This window comes from Papio anubis, chromosome 17, assembly GCF_008728515.1.
Source record: "Papio anubis isolate 15944 chromosome 17, Panubis1.0, whole genome shotgun sequence".
NCBI classification, from domain to species: domain Eukaryota; kingdom Metazoa; phylum Chordata; class Mammalia; order Primates; family Cercopithecidae; genus Papio; species Papio anubis.
The window spans coordinates 4,814,969-4,836,487 of record NC_044992.1 but is presented as its reverse complement, the minus strand read 5'-3'; the positions used below and the strand labels follow the sequence as shown (position 1 = coordinate 4,836,487).

Genomic DNA, 21,519 nt, shown 5'->3' with positions numbered 1-21,519 from the left:
GTGCCAAGCTCTGTAGTTAAAGAAAAGCTAAATCAGAAAATACTTCAACAGAAAAGCAATAAAACTTTCAGAAATATTTATAACATTCCCAGCTAAAGTCGGCTTGGAAAAGAACGGGTACTAAGACCAGCCTGGGAAACATGGTGAAACCCCATCTCTACTAAAAAATACAAAAATTAGCCGGGTGTGGCAGCATGTGCCTGTAAGTCCCTGCTACTCAGGAGGCTAAGGCAGGAGAATCACTTGAACCTAGGAGGCAGAGGCTGCAGTGAGCCGAGATCGTGCCACTGCACTCCAGGCTGGGTGACAGAGCAAGACTCCATCTCAAAAAAAAAAAAAGAATAGGCACTAAGAAAAGAACAGACAGTAAGAGAAGTAAAAAGGTGCATTTCTCATTACCATCTGCACTTATATTTCAGCTATTCTCCAAACAAGTGCAAACACAGCTATCACAACACTAAAGCAAAAGCTGGACCTACTGGGAAAAAACCAATGTTTGGACTTTCAGAGTTACCTTGACCTGGTTTTCCTGAAAGATAAAACAAAGACTGCTGTCCACATCAAAATCCTGGTTTATACTGTAAACACCTGTGGCAATCATTAAAACTAGATTTAGACTTCACAGTAGATACAATAAAAGCTGCTGTCTCAGGGGAAATCTTTACATTTGATTTTTATTATGATATAGGCTAACAGCCAAGACAAAAACTAAGTAATCAGCATATGACCTTTTATATACTATGCATTTTCTTTACGAATGTCTCTCAAAAACTCTCAAAAAGGATCAGAGTATTTTTTTGAAATTTTGTAAAAAGCTACCCCAACTGTTTGCTATGGCCAGCTAAGTTTATTGACCGCTTTGGACAGTAAAGATACAACAGTACACAAAAAGACTATTTACTGTATTTAGATGTCATCAATGAAATTTTAACAAACTAAGCATGGTTTTTGAACCAACCCATGTTACAAGCTCTTTAATTCACAGATCTAAAACTGCAGTTGATAAGGCATTTCAGAAATGGGAGGCTCTTGGTCATTTTCATTTCTTCAGAATTTTTGGGAAAATTCAATTTTATAATTTCAAAGAAAATAAGAAAACGAAGGAATCCTAACAGCTTTACTGGGGACACACAAAAAGAAAGCAAAACAAACAAGGTTTAGGCAAGATTGACTTCAATTAGCTGTAGACAGGATGAACAAGCTACAGAGGTTTTGGTATAAGAGGTAAAGGAGAAAATGGATATCATTAGCCAGCATCAATACTGCTGGGTTTCAACTGATCATCAGAGAAAATACTACCACAACCTTTTATATATACATCGAATGTTTTACAGGTCATCTTGACAAGAATATACCATTGCAGAAGGACAGTGGTGCTTGATTAATTCAAAAGCATAAACAAATTTTAAAAGGGAGAAGATACATTCATATAAAGATACTGAATAACCAGACAGAACTTATTTCTTTTGAGACAGCACATTGAGGCATGGGCCTGTAATCCCAGCTACTAGGGAGGCTGAGGCACGAGAGTCGCTTGAATCCAGGAGGCGGAGGTTGCAGTGAGCCAAGATCACACCACTGCACTTCAGCCTGGGCAACAGAGTGAGACTCGGTCTCAAAAAAAAAAAAAAAGAAAGAAAAAGAAACAAATGCACATTCAAATTCCAAAACCATTTTTAAGAACAAAATTCTAAAACAGATGTAAAGAAGAAAACTCAAGGAGGAAAACCACTGTAAAATCTCTGCTACAAAGCTATTCGTGTGTTTTTTTGTTAAACAGATGACAATGGACATTAAATCACTGATATTTTCATTCCACTGGATATGTCTAAAAGCACGAAGTTGGCCAGGCGCGGTGGCCCACGCCTGTAATCCCAGCACTTTGGGAGGTCGAGGAGAGCGGATCACAAGGTCAGGAGTTCGAGACCGGCCTGACCAACATGGTGAAACCCTGTCTCTACTAAAAATACAAAAATTAGCGGGGCGTGGTGGTACATGCCTATAATCCCAGCTCCTCGGGAGGCTGGGGCAGGAAAATCGCTTGTATCCGGGAGGCAGAGGTTGCAGTGAGTTGAGATCGCGCCACTGCACTCCAGCCTGGGGCAACAGGGCGAGACTCCATCTCAAAAAAAAGAAAAAGCACGAAGTTTTCATTTAAATTGTAAATATCAACAATATAAAACATATATCCTTCACATCTTTTCAAGCAAAAAATTTTAAACATCAACTTTAAAATGTATAAAGGTTGTATGTAAGTATATATTTTACAGAGTTCACAAGTTAAAAAAGCTGCATGATCACTAGTCTAGAACAGGATTTCTCAGACTGTAGTACTTGAACTAGCAGTAACTGGAATCATCTATGAGCTTATTAGAAATGTAAATTTCTGGGCTCCACCCAAACATACTGTGGTTTCACAAGCTCTCCAGGTGATTTTTATCCATGTTAGAATTTGAGCGCCACTATTCTATTACAGAATAAAGCAGTTTTCAAAATTTAGTGTGCATCTGGACCCAAATTCCAGTTTCTAACTCAGTAAATCTGGGTGGGACCAAAACATTTGCATTTCTAACAACCTTCCCAGGTGATGATAATGATAATGATGCTGTTCCACAACCACACTTTGAGAACCACTGGTCTAGAGAGCCGTGGAAACCATATCCACATTATTCTAGGTCAGTACTCAGAATGTAAGCCCCTTCCCTGATCCTTCAAATTAGGTCCCCCACCATGTTCTCTCATGTATTTTCCTGATAGTTTTCCTTTTCCTTTTTTTTTTTTTTTTGAGATGAAGTTTCACTCTTCTTGCCCACGCTGGAGTGCAACGGCGCGATCTCGGCTCACCTCAACTTCTGCCTTCTGGGTTCAAGTGATTCTTCTGCCTCAGCCTTCCGAGTAGCTGGGATTACAGGCACACGCCACCACGCCCGGCTAATTTTGTATTTTTAGTAGAGACGGGGTTTCTCCACGTTGGTCAGGCTAGTCTCGAACTCCCGACCTCAGGTGATCCGCCCGCCTCGGCCTCCCAAAGTGCTGGGATTATAGGCATGAGCCACCGCGCCCGGCCTGCAATTTCTTTTTTAACAACTCATCACACAATTACTTAACATCTGTTTGGCTCATTGAGTTCAACCAAGTTAAAGAACCACATGAATTCTGCTCCTTCTGTATACCCAACACGTAAGTATAATGTCTGCCTCATAGTAGATATTAAATAAATATTTATTGACAACTGAATATTTGTTGGGTAAAACTGATGTTTCACGGAATTAAACACAGCTAAAGATGTTATTAGAATGCCAACAATCCTAGTTTGCCCACAACTGTATCTCAAGTGTAAGAGCAATGACCGTCTCTTATCTCAAGGCTATGCAACCTAAATATCAACAGTAAGATCAAAAAAAGGCAAAATCTGAAGAAGGCATTTTTCAACTTGTTTTTTCAATCTCATTCTTAATCTGGCCTTTAAACAGTATTCTTTTATTATGCAAGTACCAATAAAATCAAGGCTTATTCAATGATAAAATTAACACTACTACCAAGAAACTCAACACTTTGAGGCCATTTTCGCATTGAAGGTGGTGGGAGACTTATGAACTTACCCTCTTTAGCCAAATATAACTCCTTAAATTTTGCTCTCTTTTGATTAAATTCTTGTTCAAGCTGCTGTTGTGCACGTAAAAATTCTGCATTAATTTTTTCCAATTCTGCTACCCGTTGCTGAAGAGAAACTGGGGGAAAAAAATACTAGTTAACAAGTAATAACTTTTATTTATAAATAAATTTATAAAACAATAAATTAATATTCCAGCTGCACACTGCTATACATGAAACAAGTAGTCAAGTCTCTTCCAAAAATCCACCATATGCTAGGATATTCTAATGTTAAAAAAAAGTAAGACAGGCCAGGCATAGTGTCTCACGCATGTAATCCCAGCACTTTGGGAAGCCAATGCAGGTGGATCACCTGAGCTCAGGCATTCGAGACCAGCCTGGCCAACATGGAGAAATCCCATCTCTACTAAAAATACAAAAATTAGCCAGGTATGGTGACAGGCGCCTGTAATCCCAGCTACTCAGGAGGCTGGGCCGGGAGAATCGCTTGAACCCAGGAGGCGGAGGTTGCAGTGAGCCGAGATCACGCCACTGCACTCCAGCCTGGGTGACAGAGTGAGACTCTTGTCTCAAAAAAAAAAAAAAAGACCCTTCTATTAGACTTAATACACAACTGTAAATGAGTCATGTAAAGTGAAACCACAAATATACAGAGAATCACATAAGACCAACTTCCCCACAAAAAAAGAGCTTCTAAAGTGCCTTTGTGCAACTGAATAGCAATTCAATTTTAGAACTGTTAAATACTGGATTATTTGAGCTAATTATCCCACACATGAACCCACTGCCAATCTTGCTATTTCCCATTTCTCTCAAATGTCACAAGCAGAATCTAATAGGTTCCCTAATTAGTGCCGCCATACCAGACTGAACTATTCTTCCAACTCCAAAATGATCCATTACCATTATACTGAGATCATAATCAAAAACCCATTCACAGAGAGAGGATACAGAACTGTACATTCTATATGAACTCTCAATTACTGAGAGATGATCTGGTTTTCTTCCATGTTTTCAATATTGATCATGGTGTGCGGGGATTAGCAGACTTTTTTTTTACTTTATGGACACTGTAATTTGGACTCAGTTGGTTAAATGATTGCCTTCCCTGACCAAACCGAAGGGTTCTTTTGATTGAAGCATAAGATAGGAGGTCCAGCTGTCCAAACCCCTGATCTCCTCTTTTGCCCCAACAGCATCCCAGCCTTAAAGCTATGACCATAATCCCTTTAGGGGGTATCAGTTAGTCCTAATCAACCACTAACTACTTAGGCCAGCAGAGATCCAAGTTTCCTGCTACAAGTCACTCCAGATAATGATGATTTGCCTACAATTTTAATCAAGATCTGAGATTATCTTTGAAGGCTATCCCCTCTCCCAATCACTCACTCAATTTAATTGAGAGCTGATTTTTAAAATGTATAGGAAAAAAACATGGGAAAAAATGTACCAATGCTTCATGTATGAGTAACAGAATTATGGCCCATTAATTTCTTCCATATGCTTTTTTATTTTTGAGACAGAGTCTCGCTCTGTTGCCCAGGCTACAGTGCAGTGGTGCGATCTCGGCTCACTGCAAATTCTGCCTCCCATATTCAAGTGATTCTTCTGCCTCAGTCTCCCAAGTAGCTGGGACTACAGGCATGCACCACCATGCTTAGCTAATTTCTGTATTTTTAGTAGAGATGGCGTTTCACATGTTGGTCAGGCTGGTCTCGAACTCCTGACCTCAAATGATCCGCCCACCTCGGCCTCCCAAAGTGCTGGGATTACAGGCATGAGCCACCGCACCCAGCCTTCCATATGCTTCTCAAAGTTCTCTTCTATGCAGATGTGTATTTCTTTGACAATGAACTAAAACCAATACAGATGGTTCAAACTGATGGTTTCACTTACAATTTTTCCATTTTATTATGGTACTCATATAACCACTCTTTTTCACTTTCAACTTTCACTACAGGATTCAATAAATTACATGATATACACAACATTTTATTATAACTTGATAAATGTCAGCTGTCATTATTAAATTGGTGGTATTTATTTAATGAATAACAAAAAATAATAATAATAATCAAATGACCTTGTATGTAGCCAGAAAAGACCAGAAGTCACTTCCAACCTCATGATTCTCAGTTCCATGCTTAGACTCCCAGCTTATACCTTTCCCTATTACCATATATCTTTTTTGGGTTTTTCTTGAGACGGAGTCTCACTCTTGTCACCCAGGCTGGAGTGCAGTGGCACAATCTTGGCTCACCGCAACCTTCGCCTCCCAGGCTCAAGTGATTCTCCTGTCTCAGCCTCCCAAGTAGCTGGGATCACAGGCACATGCCACTGTGCCCAGCCAGTATTTGTATTTTTAGTAAAGACAGGGTTTCACCATGTGCCCAAGCTGGTCTTGAACTCCTGACCTCAGGTGATCTGCCCGCCTCGGCCTCCCAAAGTGCTGCGATTACAGGCATGAGCCACCGTGCCCAGCCTACCATGTATCTTTATAGCATCATGAACAAACTAATTACTATAATGCCAGCCTTCAACAATATTAAACCTTCTGAAATTTAAAACGCTGAGAATATAAGTATGCCAGCCTTTGTCAACAACAGGTTTTCTGTTAGAAGATTTTGCCCAGCTGTAGGCTAATATAAGTGTTCTAGGCACATTTAAGGTAGCTAGGCTAAGCTATGATGTTCCATAAGTGTATTAAATGCATTTAATGATATTTCCAATTTATAATGGGTATAGCTCCATGGTTAAGTCGAGAAGTATCTCTATGTGTTCATTCCCATGAGACCTTGAAACTAGCCTCGCTATAGATTTAATAGTGTAAGTGCAATCACTGCAGAAACAGGATGACTGCTGGTTTGAGTTCCATGTCATTAATGGTAATTATTTTAAGGAACAAACACGTAGGGTCTCTAAGTCAAAGCAACAACTTCTGGTCAACAGAAGGTTTGATAAAACTTTGAGAAAAAGAGGGATGAGAAATCCATTGGAAGGAAAAAATGTGCAACTATCTCATATTACCATTTGAAATCATGAAAGAAATCTGTTCTCTGTGCTAATTTTACTGGTATTTTTATTATTAAATCCACATTGTTTAGTAAGTTAAACAACTTTTCCACGTAACACTTTAGTATTACTAGTAGCTACTGATTAGTACAGAGTGATAAAGGGCTCTGGGGAATCAGGGAAAGAGAAAAACCAAAATCTCTGTTCTTATTTTTCTCTAATAAGACGTATCCCCTCCTATCCCTACCTTCTACCAAAATACACACATAACCAAAACACCCATACCTCTCAACATTAATGTGTTTATAATTAGGAACTGAGACAAATGAATCAACAAAACAAAAATGCAGCCGTTAAAGATGCAGCCAAGACTAAGTAGGTTTCCATTACTCCCAACCCCTGATGGCTCTGGCCCACAGTTTAGACCCACTCTATACCCACAAAGCCTGGCTCTCTCCAGGCTTCAGGACAGTGTTCGGTTCTAGAAATCATGATCCCTTTGAGAGTATATCGAGTAATTGTCTTTCTCTTTTTTTTTTAAGAAGTGATCATCCACCTCAAGTACTTCTAACATACTGCAATTCTACAATATAGAAAGACAAAAAAACGGCTTTTTACAAGAATGCCTTTACTACAACATCTAGAAAATTCAATTCACCCTAAATATGAGAAAGTTTACAAATAAGCGTATCCTAATGCATTAGCAACCAACCACAAATCAAGGAGAAAACAGCTCTCATCACACAAAATGCTGCATTATTTTTTATAACATGGCAGCTAATAGGTCACAATCATTAGCTAACAGTTCATGTAAAAAGTACTTAGTGTGGCATATAGAATAAAGTTGATAAACGTTAGCTGTCATTATTAAATTGGTAGTATTTATTTCATGAATAAAGCAAAAAAGTGGTGATCAAATGACTTTATATGTAGCCAGAAAAGACCAGAAGTCACTTCCAACCTCATGATTCTGACTCAGTTCCATGCTGAGACTTCCAGCTCATACCCTTCCCTATTAACATGTATCTTTATAGCATCACAAACAAAGTAATTACTGTATTGCCAGCCTTCAACAACATTAAACTTGAAATTTAGAAGGCTGAGAATATCAGTATGCCAGCCTTTGTCAACAGTTCCATATATCCCGTATTTGTTGCTTTCATTTGAGCAATAAGAAAAAGGGAGAAATTATCTAATGCATTGCCTACTTCCTTTCTTCTTTTTTTTTTTTCTTTTCCTTTCTTCAGATGGAGTTGTTGCTCTGCTGCCCAGGCTGGAGAGCAATGGCGCAATCTCGGCTCACTGCAACCTCCATCTCCTGGGTTCAAGCTATTCTCCTGCCTCAGCCTCCCAAGTAGCTGGGATTAAAGGAGCTGCCACCATACCAGGCTAATTTTTTTGTATTTTTAGTAGAGACAGGGTTTCACCATGTTAGCCAGGCTAGTCTTGAACTCTTGACCTCAGGTGATCCACCTGCCTCGGCCTCCCAATGTGCTAGGATTACTGGTGTGAGCCACCACGTCCAGCCATGCAATGGCTACTTATAATGCTTGACATCCAAAGGGAAAAATGACTATGTCACTCGATTCAGAATGTCTGAATTAACAACAGCAATACAAAAAGAAAAAAAGAATACAATAAATAAATGGAGTAAAGACCTAATAATTTTGATATAAACAAGAGAACACGTAATAACTTAAAGTATTTCTAAGACTCAAGCTGTGTCCTACTACTACGTTCCTCTTACAAGTAAAACTTATAATAATTTTTTTTTTTTTTTTGAGACGAAGTTTCACTCTTGTCGCCCAGGCTAGAGTGCAATGGCGTGATCTCAACTCACAGCAACCTCCACCTCCCAGGGTTCAAGTGATTCTCCTGCCTCAGCCCCCCGAGTAGCTGAGATTACAGGTGCCCACCACCACTCACAGCTAATTTTTGTACTTTTAGGAGAGGTGGGGTTTCACCATGTTGGCCAGTCTGGTCTCAAACTCCTGACCTCAAGTGATCCACCTGCCTTGGCCTCCCAAAGTGCTGGGATTATAGGCGTGAGCCACCACACCTGGCATCTTTACACTAAATTTGATAAAGATATAAGTAACATGAAATGTACTACGACCAAAACCTTTTTGTTTAAAGATGTTCGAACTCCAAGAAAATACCTATTTCAACCAATTTACAACAAAAAATAACTCCAGTGGGCTCAAAGAATCTGAATAGTTCCTAAAACTCAAATGTTTTATCTTGTGTGTCACTGGATTTTAAAATAAAACTATTGGCTGGGCACAGTGGCTCATGCCTGTAATCCTAGCACTTTGGGTGGCCAAGGCAAGTGGATCTCTTGAGGACAGGAGTTCGAGACCAACCTGGTCAATGTGGTGAAATCCTATCTCTACCAAAAATACAAAAATTAGCCAGACATGGTAGTGCGTGCCTGTAATCTCAGCTACTTGGGAGACAGAGGTACGAGAATTGCTTGAACCAAGAATTGCTTGCAGTGAGCCAAGATCGTACCATTGCATTCCAGCCTGGGTGACAGAATGAGATTCTGTCTCAAAAAAAATAAATAAAATAAAATAAAACTATTAAGTATGGTAGGTATATCCTACCCATTTTACGTATTCATTCAGTGAAGGAATACCAAGCCAGAAAAAGTTAAATAAAAAAATACAATGTTATATATAGCACAGTATGAGCTATGTAAAAATTATATAGAAAAAAAGACTGTAATGAATATCCCAAATGGCACTCAGAGTAATAAAAGAATTATGCTGATGAGATTTAAATCAAAAGGCAATGAAATGCTTTATGTTTCTTATTTTAATAATTATGCTATTTTATTGCTCTACTTCAATCTATTTGCTCATAAAAAAGTACACATATACAAAATGGTCTCAGAATATTTTAACACAAAAAAATCATTTTTTAAATTTTGCTCTTAAGGAACTCACAGTCGGCCGGGAGCGGTGGCTCATGCCTGCAATCCCAGAACTTTGGGAGGCCGAGGCGGGTGGATCACGAGGTCAGGAGATTGACACCATCCTGGCTAACACAGTGATATCCCATCTCTACTAAAAATAAAAAAAAAAATTAGCTGGGAGTAGTGGCAGGCGCCTGTAGTCCCAGCTGCTGGGGAGGCTGAGGCAGGAGAATGGCATGAACCCGGGAGGCGGAGCTTGCAGTGAGCCAAGATCGCACCACTGCACTCCAGCCTGGGCGACAGAGCAAGACTCTGTCTCAAAAAAAAAAAAAAAAAACAAAGAAACTCACAGTCTACAAAATAATCATTTTTTACACTGCACTTAAGATTTTAAGATTTTCCTAGCCGGGCCCAGTGGTTCACATCTATAATCCCATCACTTTGGGAGGCCAAGGTGGGAGGGCTGCTTGAGGCCAGGAGTTTGAGACCAGCCTCGCAACAGAGTGAGACCCCATCTCTACTAAAAATACAAAAATTAGCCAGGCATGGTTGTGTGTGTCTGTCGCTTGCGCCTGGGAGGTTGAGTTTGCAGTGAGCCAAGATGGCAACACTGCACTCCAAAAGAAAACATTAAAAAGCTTATAAAGTAGCTTTATAAACTAAGGTAAACTGGCCAGGCACGGTGGCTCACGACTATAATCCCAGCACTTTGGGAGGCCGAAGGGGACAGATCACCTGAGGTCAGGAGTTCGAGACCAGCCTGGCTAATATGGCAAAACCCCATCTCTACCAAAAAAAAAAAAAATTAGTTGGCCATGGTGGCAGGCACCTGTAGTCCCAGCTACTCGGGAGGCTGAGGCTTGAGAATCGCTTGAACTGGGGAGGAGGAGGCTGCAGTGAGCTGAGACTGCACAACTGCACCCAGCCTGGGCAACAGAGCGAGACTCTCTCAAAAAAAAAAAAAAAAATCTTTTTTTAGTAACATTCCCCCAATCTGCTCCAAGATTTTAGTTATGCTGTCCAGAATTAGAGAGTAGATTTTCTAGTATCTGACATTTCACACCTACCCTATTTTCTTCTCCAGATTTCTCCTAATCATGATTTCTAAATGCTTCATTATCCAAGCTGCTCACCCTTCAAACTAAACTTAGTCAAAGTTCCACATAAAATATGACAGTCTGATCTAAACACAATACCAGCATAGAGTCTAACAGAAATATCTCCTTTCTTCAGGGGACTATACCCTTAACAATGTACGGCTTTGGGAGGCCGAGACAGGCGGATCACAAGGTCAGGAGATCGAGACCATCCTGGCTAACACGGTGAAACCCCATCTCTACAAAAAAAATACAAAAAACTAGCCGGGCGAGGTGGCAGCGCCTGTAGTCCCAGCTACTCGGGAGGCTGAGGCAGGAGAATGGCGTGAACCTGGGAGGCGGAGCTTGCAGTGAGCTGAGATCCGGCCACTGCACTCCAGCCTGGGCGACAGAGCGAGACTCCGTCTCAAAAAAAAAAAAAAGGTACGGTAAATCTACTCTAGCTTTTTTTTTTGCCACAACCCCACATTGTTATTGTTATCTCACAAGATTAATGTAATCCAATACTGTCCTTAAACCCTTTCCACTTCAATTGGTATTAAACCAAGGCTCCTCTTACAACCCGAAGTTTTAACCACGGCACAGGCGGTTGATTTTTTTTTTTTTTTTTAAACAAAGTTATAGGTTAGGACTAAGAGACCCTTGGTACATCACCTGAAATCTTGGTGGAGCCTGATACTGATTTATTACTCTAAGTTTGGTATGCAGACTGTTTGTTACTTGTCTAAGAATGAGATAAGGAGTCTGTGCCACAATGTAAAATAAACTAAGACATTAAGCACATTGCTTAGTTCTACTGACATTTTTCTATGAAGAAAGCAGTACATGGATTGACATTCTGGTTCAGGTTCCTTGTGTCCTCGAAGACATTAAAAACAGTTTGTGTACAGGTTACTTTCAGTAGTACTGCTGTAGTTTGACAACCGCCATATCCATGGCTGTCTATCATCTTTCCAATAGTCTTCTTACATTTAAAGAAATTTCCATTTTATGAGTTTCAGCTTCCCAAAATAGAAGTCAAATGCAAATCCCCAATCTCCCTTAAAACCAGAATGCAGGAATGTGACCTAGGCTCCTCCAAACAAACACACCCAAATGCAACTTCAGTTCAGAATAGAGCCGTGTCAAAGGCCGGGCGCGGTGGCTCAAGCCTGTAATCCCAGCACTTTGGGAGGCGGCGGGCGGATCACGAGGTCAGGAGATCGAGACCATCCTGGCTAACATGGTGAAACCCCGTCTCTACTAAAAATACAAAAAACTAGCCGGGCGTGGTGGCGGGCGCCTGTAGTCCCAGCTACTCGGAGGCTGAGGCAGGAGAATGGCCTGAACCTGGGAGGCGGAGCTTGCAGTGAGCCGAGATCGCGCCACTGCACTCCAGCCTGGGTGACACAGCGCGAGACTCCGTCTCAAAAAAAAAAAAAAAAAAAGAATAGAGCCGTGTCAAGAAACAAGGTTCCATTCTCATTGCTGTAAGACTTTTAGTCACGTCCCAGTGGTATAGGTCTAGCTCCTGAATCAGAAATGGTATCAGTCCAAGCAGTAGTGACAACGGCATTAAGTCAATTTCTTTTCTATAGGCCAACAGCACCAGAGGCAAGTTTCCGTTAAGGTCAGGTCTAGAGCAGCTTTTGAGTATTCCTTAAAGTTTAGCATAAAGGAGTGATTCTCCAAGTGTAGCTCTGGGACCACACCACCACCATCACCTGGAAACTTGTGAGAAGTTCTCCGCGCCCGGCCTCAACCAGCACTTCTTAAAACTGGCAAGATCATCAAACCAAAGTCATAGAAACTGTCACAGTCTAGAGAAGCATAAGGAGGCCTGGCAACAAATGTAATATAACAGCCTTCAAGCTTAACAGAAATGAAAAACTCATGCACTTGAATGCTTAGCTGGTTAGATTTTCCTTCCCAACTAACTGCACATTATACTCTATAAGACCCAATCATATCTCCTAACATAACCCTCAGTTTTGCCTGGAGTCCAGTCAGAGAGAAAAAGCAGTTTAGAAATGAGTGCAGGCCAGGCGCAGTGGCTCACGCCTGTAATCCCAGCACTTTGGGAGGCCGAGGCGGGCGGATCACAAGGTCAAGAGATCAAGAGCATCCTGGCCAACAAGGTGAAACCACATCTCTACTAAAAATACAAAAATTAGCCAGGCGTGGTGGCGGGCGCCTGTAGCCCCAGCCACTTGGGAGGCTGAGGCAGGAGAATCGTTTGAACCCGGGAGGCAGAGGTTGCAGTGAGCCGAGATGGCGCCACTGCACTCCAGCCTGGCGACAGGGAAAGACTCAAAAAAAAAAAAACAAAAAAAGAAAAAGAAATGAGTGCAGATAGCAGGTTGAATAGCCCTGTAAATGAGAAACAAACCCCAGTGACAGCAGGGAGGACTGGGTCACAAGGCAAAAATAAAACCATGACTAAAAATGAACTGGAATTCAGAACCACTTAATATAAGGGCAAACAAAACTAACTGAAAACAAACTTCAGTGGCTCTAGGGACTCATCAGCTTACCGCTCAGTACCAAAACTAAATTCCATAATACTAAGTCATCAATAAAAGATTAAATGATGCCCAGTGTTCTGTTTAAAGATAACAGTGATAATAGTGACTTAAGAAAAACTGCTAAAAAAAAAAAAAAAAAAAAATACATGCTACACGCCCAGTACCCAGACTATGTTCTCTAAATGCCATTTCCCCACTAAAAGGAACTAGGGATCGTTAGGAAAAAGGATCGATTCCAGGTCCAGGATAGGAAGTGTACAAGATAAGCCTGGAACATCTTGTCTGTTAAGGTTATATAAAAAGATTTAGGAGTCAATGTAAAGAGGCCACACACTGCCCAAAAATGGGGCAGTTTGGGTATCAGTGTGGTAGGCTGAAACTTCCTCCACACACACACAAGTACGCACAACAATTAGGGAATATGTGAACATGGAATGGGTATTTGGTGATACTGTTAACTGGTTTTAGGTATTATAATAGTATTGTGGTATGTTTACACATACCCTGAAATGTTTCCAAATGAAATCACAGATTCGTAGTTTAAAATCCTGGAGGAGGTGGGGGTTATAGGTGAGACTGGCCATATATTAAGAATCATGACACATGCAAGGTGGTGACTCTACATACTAATCTTTTTAAATGTTTAAGAAGTTCCATATGAAGATATAACGAGGCATTATGCACATACACACACAATTCACAGTGGAGAACTATTCATAAAGAAGATCATCATCTCTGGTATTACCAGTTCCTTTAATATAAATAGTAGTTGGTTTAGAATATTCTTAAGATTTTTATAATTTACAGGAAAAAAGCCTAATGCAACATAAGACACCTCTTAGAATCATATTTAATTATACCATAAAACAAATCAAATTCCCTATATACACCCTTCCCTTGATTGTAACATAGAAAATTTTAAAATGTAGATGTAATTCCTTATCTCCCTACACTTGGGTTATAAAAAGGTTACACACTAGCTATAAACTCTACAGTGGGGGTTACTTATCAGAAGAAAAGTTCTTCATAAATAAATAATAAAAACACAGGGTTATATTTTATTTACAAGGAAAGCTGGCTGCATTATTTATGAGCTTTTCCGAAATATCAAGGTCATACATAGAGACAGAACAGAATTTTTAATAAATAGCTATCTGCCTACATGTGGATGAAGGAGATTAATTTTATGTCTCAGGAAGGGAACACGAGAACCAAGAGGAAAGGGAAGTCTTAAGGAAAGAATGCTGATGTTAATACTTGGGAAGGAACTCTTGATTAAAGCTACAGAAAATGAAATTGCCTATTTATCAACTATTATATGAGAAGTCATAGCACGTAACAACTGACAGCACAGGCTCTGGAAATAAACTAGGGTTTGAATTCCAGCCCTCCCACTAAGCTGGTTCCTTCTCTCCATCTGTAAAAATGGGGACTAATAATAGGACTATCTTCTAGCATTGTATTAAGGATTAAATAATTCACAAATAGCTCTTCATGGAGTATCAGGCTATACACTGGTTCATTACATTTTCAAACCAAACCATAAAAGAGGCATTATCACCCCAGTTATAGATGAAGAAATATTCTGAGATTAAGCCAATCTATTGATATACAGCTAGTAAGTAGCAGACCTGGATTCAAACACTGACCTGCCTCATTCCAAGGCCTAGCTAGATTTCCCCATGATTACGGGTGTTTAACAGAGGAGATTCATGAGTCACATAAGCAGAAGTTGTAAACAGGTGTAATACCACCTCCTAGGGATGTTCTTCTTTTATGTAGTCGCACTGTTTATTTACATGTTGAAATCTGTAAGCAATCTGTATTACTAATTACAAATTATTTTCCTTTACAATAAAGGCATTATGCTGTTAAGGTTTTGGGGTTTTTAAAAAAGTCTTGTGTACAATTTTGTATCAGAATGGTAAATGGATATCCTAAAGCATTTTGTCATAAACCAGTGGTTCTCAACTAAAGGTGATTACACAATTTCACCACCAGGAATGTATCCTAAAGAAATAATCATATATATGTGTTAAGATGTAATTGCAAGAATATTGACTGCAGCATCAGTTAAAATTCCAAAACATTCGAAAAAAGTCAATATCTAACAATAGAAAACTAACAAAAAGGTGGGTACAGTGGCTCATGACTGTAATCCCAACACTCGTGGAAGCTGAGGCAGGCAGATCATTTGAGCCCACAGTTCAAGACCAGTCTGAGCAACACGGTGAAACCTCATCTACACAAAAAATACAAAAATTAGCCAGATGTGGTGGTGCACACATGCAGTCCCAGCTACTCAGAAGGCTGACAATCAACTGACCACGGGAGGTCACGGCTACTGTGAGCCATGACTGCACCACTGCACTCCAGCTGGAGCTACAGAGTAAGACCTTGCCCCCCCCCACCACCACACCAAAAACAAGAAAATAAAATTGACAAAATAAATTATGCAATAGCTATACAAGTTAAAATGAATCTTGAAAGGGAACATAAGTTCTATCAAATGTTCACAGAATATTTTCAATACTACTTAAACTGTCCTCAGCATAGTAAAACAATGAAATGCCTCCCATTTTACCAAGCTAGCATAATCAAGATACCAAAACCAGGCAGGGCGTGGTGGCTCATGCCTGTAATCCCAGCACTTTGGGAGGCCGAGGCGGGCAGATTACCTGAGGTTGGGAGTTTGAGACCAGCCTCACCAACATGTAGAAACCCAGTCTCTACTAAAAATACAAAATTAGCCAGGTGTAGTGGCACATGCTTGCAATCCCAGCTACTTGGGAGGCTGAGGCAGGAGAATCGTTTGAACCTTGGAGGCGAAGGTTGTGGTCAGCCAAGATCGTGCCATTGCACTCCAGCCTGGGCAACAAGAACAAAACTGTCTTTAAAAAAAAAAAAAAAAAAAAAAAAACCCAAAACACAACGCAGTACGAAAATGGAAAACTACAAGCCAATCTCACTTATGAATATAATTGCAAAAATTCTCAAACCTTAGCAAATCAGATCTAGCTCCATACCAGAATAACAATCCATCACAACCAAGTTGAGTTTATCTAAGTGTGAAAAACTAACATTCAGAAATCCATTAATGCAATCCGTTTTGTTAAACAGATCAAAAAGACCTGAGATAATCTCAGTGAATTTTAAAGAAAAGTAAAGCAATTAGAGAGGAAATAGCTATGAGAAATAGACTATCCAAAATAAGGATGATCCACGTGCCTGAAGTAGAGAACCCAACAAACGTAACTAAGAAAACAGTAGAAGATTTAAAGCAATAAATATTCCCAAAAGGAAATCAGAACTAAATCTACAAAAAATAATGATGTGACAAACAGGCCCACAGAGGAAGAAAGCAGAAAATAGAAGAAACTCCGATCTTTGACATTCTTGAGCAGTTGAACCAAATTTAGAACTCTACGTGTGAACGTGGAACGCAGAGAAAAACTGAAGCCTTCACTTTTGAAGCAACTAGGTTGGCTTTCCAGCTGGTCTCAGATAGAGTTATTCCTGATACAAAAGAACATATAAAAACTTAATTTTATCAAAAGTATCAAATTTTAAATGTATGTAAACTTTGACGCAACAGGGATTCAGCAGAGGGAAGTATTTGACTAAATATTTAGAGACATATGTATCAGGATGCTTGCCACAGTGTCATCTGAAATAGAAAAAAATAAAAACAATATTTACTAATAGAGGATTAAACATATTATGGAATCCATACATTAAAATACTACTGTTACATACCATTAAAAATAACTTTTTTTTTTTTTTTTGGAGATGGAGTCGTCTTCTGTTGCCCAGGCTGGAGTGCAGTGTCCTGATCTCAGCTCACTGCAACCTCCACCTCCTGGGTTCAAGCGATTCTCCTGCCTAAGCCTCCCAAATAGCTGGAATTACAGGTGTGCGCCACCACGTCTGGCTAATTTTTGTAATTTATTTATTTTTTTTTTTTAGTAGAAACGGGGTTTCACCATGTTGGCCAGGCTAGTCTCGAACTCCTGACCTCAGGTGATCTGCGCGCCTCAGCCTCCCAAAGTGCTGGGATTACAGGTGTAACCCACCGCACTTGGCCTTAAAAATAACATTATTTAATAATACATCATGAACATCTCTTCATTTAAGCGAGAAAAAACATGCTATAAAGGTATTGCAATTTTTTATCAAATTTTTAAGTTTTTTTCACATATTTTATACATATGAAACTTTAAAAAGATAATACCGTTTTCCCTCAGTATCTGAGGGAAATTGGTTCCAGGACCCCTCGGATACCAAAATCTGATGATACTCAAATCCATTACATATAAAACAGTGTAGTATTTGCATATAACGTATGCATATTCTCCCATGTACTTTAAATCGCCTCTAAATGACTTATAATACCTAATACAATGTAAATACTATGTAAATAGTTGTTATCCTGCATTTTTTAATTTGTATTTTTATTGTTTTATTGGTTTTTTATTTTCTTGAGACGCAGTCTCACTGTCACCCAGGCTGGAGTGCAGTGGCGCGATCTCGGCTCACTGCAACCTCTGCCACCCGGGTTCAAGCAGTTCTCCTGCCTCAGCCTCCTGAGTAGCTGCGATTACAGATGCGTGCCACCATGCCCAGCTAATTTTTGTATTTTTAGTAGAGACGGGGTTGGTCAGGCTGGTCTCCAATTCCTGGCCTCGTGATCCCCCACCTCAGCCTCCCAAAGGGTTTTTTCATTTTCCATCCCCAGATGGTTGAATCCATGAACGTGGAGTCCGCAGATACAGAGGGCTAACTGTGTATCAGAGCGTTAATAAACTGTCTTTGCTGACTGTTCACTTTACGCTTTTTTGCATTTTCTTAATTGTCTGCAATGGGCAATATAAATTTTATCTGCAATTACAAAATAATTATAGAAAGAAAATTAATGACAAGCGCAAGATGTGGAAGATCAACTTGACAAACAGCTCACACAGAAACAACTTAATTGAAATGATGTAGAAAAACATTGGCCACTGTTTAAAAATAAATTTAAACGTATAACAACATAAGTTATGAACATCTACCTAATTGATTTTAAGACAGAACATCTTTGAAAATGTCAAAATATTATCAATAAGTTTGTCCAAGTGAAACGTTAGATTTCTTCATAACAAAAATTATCCCAATGGCCAGATGCAGTGGCTCACACATGTAATCCGAGAGCTTTGGGAAACTGAGGCAGGTAGATCCCTTGAGCCCAGGAGTTTGAGACCAGCCTGGGCAACAAAGGGAGATTCCGTCTCTACAAAAAATACAAAAATTACCAAGGCATGGTGGCATGTGTCTATAGGGGCCTCAGGAGGCTGAGGTGTGAGGTCAAGGTTACAGTGAGCCGTGATCACACCACTCCACTCCAGACTGGATGACAGAGTGAGACCCTGTCTCAAAAAAAAAATTACCCCAAAAGCCAAAATAAGACAAAGGACAAACGTGGACAATATCTGTAAATATCTGTAACAAATAAAAAACAAAGGCCAACATCTATGAAGACACATATATACAGAGAGAGAGAGATATATAGATAGTTTTTTTTGGGTTTTCCTCTGTTATTGTCCAGGCTGCAGTGCAATGGTGGAATCTCGGCTCACTGCAACCTCTACCTCCCGGATTTAAGCAATTCTCGTGCCTCACCCTCCCAAGTAGCTGGGATTACAGGCGTGCAACACTGCACCCGGCTAATTTTTGTTTGTTTAGTAGACACAGGGTTTCATCATGTTGGTCAGGCTGCTCTCAAACTCCTGACCTCAAGGGATCCACCTGCCTCAGTCACCTGCCTCAGTCTTCCGAAGTGCTGGGACTATAGGTGTGAGCCACCACGCCCGGCAAATATTTATATATATATCCCCCATTTTAATAAGAAAATGGACAAGGCACAGCGGCTCATGCTTATTATGCCAACACTTTGAGATGCCAAGGCAGGCAGATGGCTTGAGCCCAGAAGTTCAAGACCAGCCTGGGCAACATGTAAAAACCTTATCTCTACTAAAAATACAAAAACTAGAGAGGCATAGTGGTGCATGCCTGTAGTCTCAGCTACTCCACAGAGTCTGAGGTGAGAGGATCACCTGAGCCTGGAAAGCAGAGATTGCAATCAGCCAAGATCGCACCACGCCACCAAACTCCAGCCTGGACCACAGAGCAAGATCTTATCTCAAAAGTAAATAAATAAATGCCAGGTGTAATGGTTCACACCTGTAATCCCAGCACTTTGGGAGGCCAAGGTGAGTGGATCACATGAGGTCAGGAGTTTGAAACCAGCCTGATCAACATGGTGAAACCCTGTCTCTACTAAAAATACAAAATTAGCCAGGCAGGGAGGCACACACCTGTAATCCCAGCTACTCGGGAGGCTGAGGCAGAACTGCTTGAACCCAGGAGGTGGAGGTTGCAATGAGCCAAGATCACGCCACTGCACTATAGCCTGGTGACAACGCAAAACTCAATCTCAAAAAAAAAAAGTATATAAATTAAAAATGTATTAAGAAAGGGGTAAAGGACATGATGAGGCAATGCACACACAAAAAAAGGCCAATATATTTTTTTTAAAACAATCAAAAACAAAAAAAAGGAAAAAAAATGAACAAAAGCCAATCATACTAAAACTGCAACTAAAATCAGTCAGATACCATTTTTATGCCTTGCCTATTGGCAAGAACATCTTAAGTCTATACTTCATGTTGACAAGGATGAAGTGAGACTAACAGACATCGTCAGCACTAAGAAGAAGAAATGTAAACTAGAACTGGCTTTCTAGAAAGCAATTTGGCAGTATATATCAAAATGTCATACTTCAGATCCAAAACAGTCTAGGAAATAAAGATGAGATCAAAGATTAATGTACAAGAATGCTATTTCCTATGAAATTATTAATAGTGAGAATTTATAAATGATCAAAATGGCAATAATAGTAAAATGATACATTTATATGATAAATTAGACTTATAACCACCTTTGAGACAGTATCGCTCTTTCCCCCAGGCTGCAGTGCAGTGGCTCAATCTCAGCTCACTGCAAACTTCACCTCCCAGGTTCAGGTGATTCTCTCCTCTGTCAGCCTCTGGAGTAGCTGGGATTATAGGCGCACACCATCATGCCTAATTTCTGTATTTTTAGTAGAAATGGAATTTTGCCATGTTGGCCAGGTTGGCCTCAAACTCCTGACCTCAAGTGATCCACCCGCCTCGGACTCCCAAAGAGCTGAGATTACAGGCATGAGCCACCGCAACTGGTCAAAACCACTATTAAAAAAAAAAGAAAAGAAAACTTACAACACAGGGAGACTGTTCACATCATAACCAAATGAAAATGGCAGAATGCAAAACCACATGTGCAATATGATCAATTGTTTTAAAATATTTTTATGTGTAGATATAAAAATTTTAAATGTAGAATAAAAAAATACTCTAAACGATAGAATTATGTGTAAGTCTAGTTTTCTTTTTTTTGAAATGCAGTCTCACACTGTTACCCGGGCTGGAGTGCTATAGCACGATCTCGGCTCGCTACAACCTCTTAGCCTCCCAGGCTCAAGCAATTCTCCTGCCTCAGCCTTCCAAGTAGCTGGGATTACAGGCGCTCACCACCATACCCAGTTAATTTTTTGTATTTTTAGTAGAGATGGGGTTTCACTCTGTTGGCCAGGCTGGTCTCGAACTCCTGACCGTGTGATCCGCCCACCTCGGCCTCCCAAAGTGCTAGGATTACAGACGTGAGCCACCACGCTCAGCAAGTCTAGTTTTCTTTTACACTTTCTTTGTACGTTATGATCAGAAAAGAAAATTGGAGCCTTAATTTTGCCTTTTTAAAAATGATCAAAGTTTGCTAAGCTAAAACTGACCTGAGGGATAGCTAGAATGAAAACAGTCACGGCAACCTGGATTCTAGGCAAGTTATTAAATTTGTATAGCCTCAATTGTGAAATAATGTTAATATTATCTTTAAAGAATTAGAAGGATTAAAAAATATAATTAATGCAGCCAAGTGTGGTGGCGTACACCTATAATCCCAGCACTTTGTAGGCTGAAGTGGGCAGATCATTTGAGGCGAGGAGTTCAAGACCAGCCTGGGCAACATGTCAAAACCCACTCTACTAAAAATAGAAAAAAAATTAGTCAGGCTGGATCATGAGCACAGAGTAATTCCAGCTACTCCGAAGGCTGAAATGAAAGGATCACTTGAACCCAGGAGGCCGAGGTTGCAGTCAGCTAAGATCACGCCACTGCACTTCAGCATGGGCAACAGAGAAAGATTCTATCTCAAAAAATAATAATTATTATTATTTAAATTAATATGCATTTGTTAATGCATTAACTTATCTTAATTGTAAAGATGTTTGTTAACGATATAT

General features: G+C 40.0%; 1 protein-coding gene across 3 annotated transcripts in view; it reads right to left on the bottom strand.

Moving 5' to 3' along the window:
- The window catches only part of RABEP1 (rabaptin, RAB GTPase binding effector protein 1), a 115,286-nt gene that overhangs the window by 73,290 nt on the left and 20,477 nt on the right, over window positions 1-21,519 (bottom strand). For 2 of the 3 annotated variants that reach the window (XM_003912174.3, XM_009189466.1), the window contains exon 2: window positions 3,603-3,731. The exons of the other annotated variant lie outside the window; for it this stretch is intronic. In XM_003912174.3, coding sequence (XP_003912223.1) covers window positions 3,603-3,731 — 129 coding nt within the window. The remainder of the gene's footprint in view (window positions 1-3,602; window positions 3,732-21,519) is intronic. 3 annotated transcript variants of the gene reach the window in all.